Below are 6,167 nucleotides of genomic sequence, written 5' to 3' on the forward strand. Positions count from 1 at the left end.
AGATGACAACTGAGCCTGTCTGTAACAAGGGAGCGGAGGTGCTACCCCCCTCTTGAGCATCAGGCAATGCTCTAGACCTATGCTCTGCTGAACCTGAATGAGCCGTAACAAGAGTCGACTCCAACTCAAAGGCATCAAGATAAAGCTGCAAATCCTGAGGTGAATCTGCTAAGTCACCCTCCTCCATCCACTTCGCATCCATCAGTGAACCTCCTCCATCCACTTCGCATCCATCAGTGAACAGCTCTTGAACTTCACAGGATAGCGATGGGAAACTTTACCCTGTACCTTTCTTTCCTTATGTGCCAGTATCTGCTCGGGAATAAGAACCTCGTCAAGTTCCTCCACTTCCGTCTGAGCCTCATCTGATATATCCTCAAGCACCCAAAACCTGCTTGCACTCCACCCAAGTGGTAAGCACAAGTCCTCGATGAAGCATAGTCGATCACCACTAACATAGAAAGAAACTGTCTTCCGAACCCATGAAGCCTCTATGAAGATACGACAGGTGACAAACTGGCAATGTTTTGCACCATAACACTTCAACTGCTTCTTGTTCCTGGCCGACTACTTCTTGTCCTTGGTGTCTTTTCTCCTAAGCTTCATCTTCAGCTCTTGCTCTTCATCTCATATAGGCAAAGACACACAATCCTGCATTGCTTCCTGCACTTCCTTTTCACTGTCCACACGTTGAAGCTTTTGATGTGACTCTCATGAGACAACCACGAGCTCCGCCCCCTTAGGAAAGTTGGCGATTGTCCCGACCAAAGCAACCACGGACTCGCCCACTTGAGAAAGTCGACGATGTCCCGGCAACGGAACCTTGAAACCGGCCTGACGGGCGGTGAAACAAACACTCGCACATAAAACACTTCAACGCCATTGAGGACCTAGAAAAGGAAAACAAACAGGGGGAGCTAGAGTGCTCTTGCAAACAGTACACGGACACCGATTGGCCCCAAAACGCAGTGCCACCCCTTGCGGTATTTCTTTAATTGATTATAAGAGCTTTGATTACAATAAGGCTGGGAACTCAGCCGTCACAGTAGAACCCCTGAAGCCTGCAAAGAACCTGCATCATGGCTTCTTATCCACTCGGCATCCACAAACAAGTCCAACCATTGTTCACATCGAAAGACTCTCTCTCACATTGAGTCTGCATACAGAAGCTCTCCCCCATGATCAGGACTGCCACAACCATCCATAGCCTCTCACACTATGAACAGCATCACACCCTGACACATCCAGTGCTTCTGCATCACAACACAGACTACCAATCCGTCTCTCAAAAGAGAACTCGTATCATAGCACAGCATACCATATAGTCGACACACATGTACCAACCCTCTCTACCTTCCAAGGGTACTATCCATCTCTGTCATGGATTCCCTGACCCCTGTCCAACCAGTAGCAAGGCTGTACCATACATGTGTCCACTTCTGTGACCGCTGCCTGCATGTGACCTATCTCTTGGAGAACCATAAACATGTTTCCTCGAGAAACCTACGACCTGTTTCCACATGAATCAGCTGTCGTACAGCCACCCGTACCAAATAGTGTGCAGCTGCCACCTGAATCAGCTGTCGTACAGCCTCCGTACTTGACTGTACCTGTTGTCCGTACAGGCTTGCAGATACTGCTTGTACCAGCCGCCAGCCAAAACCTGCACAGTAGGCGTCAGAACCTGCAGCACCCGTACCTTGGTCGCGAGCTCCGCTTGTACTTCCAGCCGCCAGTAAACATGCAGCCGCCTGTTCCGTAGAGTACCCAGCCGCCTGTTCTGTACGACCAGCAGTTCTGTAGGGGTACTCTCCATGCAGGTGTGGTTCTCTTCTCCTCCACACAGCCAACATGCACGCACTCCTCCCCAAAAGCAAGAGAGAGAGAAAAGAAGAGAGTCATGGGCCTCCAAAAGTGGAGTAGTCTCTAAAAATTGCCTAGGGGCCTCTCAAGGCTTTAAAACCTTTATCACTTTAATTTTTGCCCACCAAAGGTTATAAAACCTTTTTAACTTAAAGTCTCTTTGCCCCCTTCACACTTGGGGTTGTCCACACATGGGCTTCCTTTTTAACTCCAATCTGATGCCATTCACGCTGTTCACCACGTCCCCGTGCACACCTGCATACTGTCCAGAGAAGAACACGGGGTCGTGACAGCATGCCTTTGTTTGGACTTGTTGTTTGAGGACGTTGGCAACTTGCCATGGGTTGAGCCTGTGTTGGAGCAAGGAAGGAAGATTGTGACCTTCATCACAAGGAAACAAAAGGCACTTAGCATCTTCAGGAAATGTAGCAACAAGGAGCTTTTGAAGCCTGCTGAAACTCGATTTGCCTACATGTTTATAGTGTTGGCCAATTTGTTGGATGAGAAAGTTTATAATGGCTTAAGGAGGGTGGTGGTATCTGATGAGTGGTTGAAATGGAAAACATCCCACACAGTCAAAGGTGAGGAGGTTACAGGAATAATCTTAGGACCCTCTTTTTGGAAAGATGCCAAGATGATTGTCAAGATATGTGCACCCATCTTGAAGATTCTTCGATTAGCAGATCCAGAAGGAGCAACCATGGGGCTGATTTATGAGCTAATAGACCGCATGGTGGAGAAGATACAAAACATGCAAGACATTGATACAACCAAGCTTGCAGATGTTCAAAATCTGTGTGTTAATAGATGGAACATGATGCATTCTCCTTTACATGCTATAGGTTTTGTTTTGCATCCCATTTGGAGAGGGAAGGGTTAGGAGTCTGACAATGAAGTGCATGATGGATGGATGACGGTCATAGAGCGATAATGGATATCATATAATGTTGGAGGCATTGAGGAAAATGTGGATGATGAGTCAGATGATGATGATGATGAGGATTCTTCTTCTTCCTCTCATGAGGATGAAGAGGAAGAAGTAGAAGGGGATGAGAATACAGCAGAATAGGCTCTTCCAAAGTTCCAAGTTTCATGAAGTATTTTATCTCTAGAGTAGTATTTAAATTTCTGCTATGGATGTTTGTTTGCTACAAGTTACAACTTGTGCTTTGATTTATCTAGTTTTCACTATTTAGCCTTGAGGCTTGACCCTTGGGTAAGCAATGAGCCTTTATGTAACTTGTAAGTGTTGTAACTTTGGAAGTTTTTATAATAGAACTTGGAGAGCTTGAGTTTACAATGTATATTTGTATCTATTTGTCTAAATCTCGTCCTTTCTATGAGGTATTATATGGGTCACTTATGTTACTCGGCCCAGGCCTGAAACATACTCGAAACATTCTTACATACCCGAATGCGTATGCGTTTGCTAAACGTATGTTATGAACTATGATACCATGTAAGAAAATACAACTTGTGCGTTCACACAAACAACAGAATTTTCCACAAGACAGAACACAACAGTGAATAACTGTTGCAAACTGAATTACAAGCTGATGGCGTCCTGCAACCTTTTTCAGTTGTAGCTGAATGCACATAGGAAAGAGTCCAAAGACTTTCAGCTTTTGTAAATAGCATCTTTTGCAATATACAATATATTACGTCAATCTTACTTTGTCTTGTACTTGCAGCATCGATTGATTGTCTTAGCATTATTCAGGACTTAATCAAGCAGGCTTCTGCACGCATGTAATAGAACTGGATTTTTCCCTCTTGCATAGCATGCCTTAATGCTTTGTGGTTTTTTATATGCTATTCTAGGCACCCTCTTTGTATCATGAGCTTCAGAAACAGACAGCTTCTCAGAAGGTCAAGAGTGGCTCTGGCTCAAGGTCTACGAGAGGTGGATCTTCAAAGGTGATTGTTAGTATTATTTTTTCGTGGTTTTGAATCAACAGAATGGACCTTGGATGGACCACGTTTGCACTCATGCATTTTATTTGTCAGAGTTTTTTTTTCTTTTCAAAACAAGCTCACATGCCATTTTGGCTATGTGGATGATAACTATCTCTCTCTCTCTCTCTCTCTCATATTGAGAGTTCATGGGTTTAAGCCCCATTGCATTTAGTTTGGGGTGGTGCATGTGATTCGCTGGCTTGTGTAAAAGATGTCTCTCTCTCTCTCTCTCTCTCTCTCTCTCAAACACAGGCCTTTGCAAGCTGCTTTGCTGACGTTTCCTGCACTCTTTTTTAATGATCTCAGGGAGAAAAGACGAAGAAAATGATTTCAAGCGGTTTTAAGTATGACCTAATTGGATGGGTTGCTCTTGCCTTGGGAATTGCAGCTTGGATTCGGATGGCCAAGTCAGGGTTCCCCACTCCTCCTGTTACTTAAAAACAGTGATGAGCATCATCATCCTACCGTCGCAGGCGGAAAAGTAATCAATGGGGTTTGAGTATTTTTTGGGCTGCATGGTGCAGGATATCATGAAAGGGAGTGCATACCATAGTTACAGTTGTTTTGGGTGAGCTTGTTTTAAGTGTTTATTAATGCGATCTTCCCTCCTGTTGAATGCTTTGATATCCATTTTTGTAAGCTGTATACATAAGACATGACCTAGCATTGCAGATGTGTTGGGGGTCTCCACCAACTTCAGAATGAGTTGGTGAAAACTTTCTGATACGATTTAGGTGCATGCAAGTGGAACCCAGTGAAGTCCTGGGTTACCACAATATATATTCGGGGTTTTTTTTTAATTTTCGAGTGATGTATATTATATTGTTTTAGTGTATCGAGTGGTTGGGGGCTGCCGGGTATCGAACTCTGGTCCTCACCTTGGGGAGGGAAACCCGTCATCATCAGGCTCCCGGCCTATGGACAAAACTGTTTAGCTTTATATTAATGTAGGTGTATACTTCATATCAACCAGGAAACCCACACGTTTACACCAACCATGGTGTGAAATTCATAATTATTATTTCATCCTTTTCTTGTAACTTTTGGTTTAGAAGAATGCTCATTCAGGATTATGTGCTAAACATGAATAACTAGAATGCATGGGTAGCTGGGAAAGGAGGTGGCAGTGCAAGATGAGCAGATTTAAGGTTTTGAGGAGTGGTATCAAATACATCTTGTGTGTTGCAAGTAAGCAAGCGATCAAGACTGCACCAACAAACATGATGATTTCTGCATGTCAGCATGTATATCTTTGCCACTAACATGCCACATTTTCATACATTTCTACAAGAATGCATTGCCAAGAGCAAGGTCCCCTAAGATAATTCCCTTCTAGAGAGAGAATCCCTTTCTAGAGATCCCAACATGTATTTCACTGTTGTTGTATAAGGCTTTGATAATGTTGTAGGCTTATAGAACATGATGACATTTAGAGAGACACCTTGGAGTTGCATTTTTAACTCCCCACGTGCTCACATTGCAAGTAGCTTGCAATTGTTGCTCCATGAGACTCATTCACAACTCACAAGGTGTCGCACACTTGTGCTTTTGTCAGCATGCCTTTTACCTTGGTCTTGTCGAAGCATGTGTTGTTAGGTCTTGCCTAAGAGCCTCAATTGTAACTTCCCTATGTAGTTGCACTAACTTGTTCGTCACGTCTTTCACTCCCTTGTTACATCGGAATGCTTTTGGTTGATGGGGTGAAGAGAGAGCTCTCTTCTCCTAGATGGAGGCAAATAGAGATGGTCCTTAGCATAAAAGTTCTCTCACAAAAGGTGGGAAAAGAAGCAACTAATGCAAAAAGGAAACCTACAAATAGATCTATTCAACTAAGCCTTTATCTAACATGCATGAATCCAGTAGTGTACAAGCAAGCAAGAGTAGAGAAGAAGGGGAGCTCACAAGTATTCTATTCCAAGGGAGTGATTGTGTTGCTTACTGTAAAAAATGACTTATATAGAAGTGACTAGTTTTCACACTAGGACGACCAAACTTAAAAATGGTAGGGTCTCTATTATTGGTCTTACGTAATTATGTACATGAAGCCTTGAGAATTCCTCTATTTGACATTAAGTACAAGGTAAGGAAGCTTTATAAATTTCATTGTCGTCTTACAAAAGATAAATGTTTGTAAAAGATGGTAAAGTGTCTTATGGTAGGTCGGGTGTGTGAAACCATGTAAACTTACAAAGTGGTGTTAATAGTGACCACATTCTTATATCACCTAAATTAATGGTAAAGTTGATGTCCGGGTGAAAAGGTGAGGATGGTGGAGGATATCCCATAAAGTTGACATGTGAGATTAAGTATTTTTTGGGCCTAGTTTGTACACATGGAGAGCATATTGA

At 43.2% G+C, this 6,167-nt stretch overlaps 1 protein-coding gene across 1 annotated transcript in view; it reads left to right on the top strand.

Moving 5' to 3' along the window:
• Positions 1–4,859, top strand: part of LOC147604445 (mitochondrial import receptor subunit TOM20-3-like) — a 44,269-nt gene extending 39,410 nt beyond the window's left edge. The window contains exons 5-6 of the mRNA XM_086794716.1: positions 3,685–3,780; positions 4,126–4,859. Coding sequence (XP_086650842.1) covers positions 3,685–3,780; positions 4,126–4,257 — 228 coding nt within the window. The 3' untranslated portion in view covers positions 4,258–4,859. The remainder of the gene's footprint in view (positions 1–3,684; positions 3,781–4,125) is intronic.
• Positions 4,860–6,167: the final 1,308 nt, after the last annotated feature.

This window comes from Cibotium barometz, chromosome 61, assembly GCF_041138505.1.
Source record: "Cibotium barometz isolate CiBa-2024 chromosome 61, ASM4113850v1, whole genome shotgun sequence".
Lineage (NCBI taxonomy): Eukaryota > Viridiplantae > Streptophyta > Polypodiopsida > Cyatheales > Cibotiaceae > Cibotium > Cibotium barometz.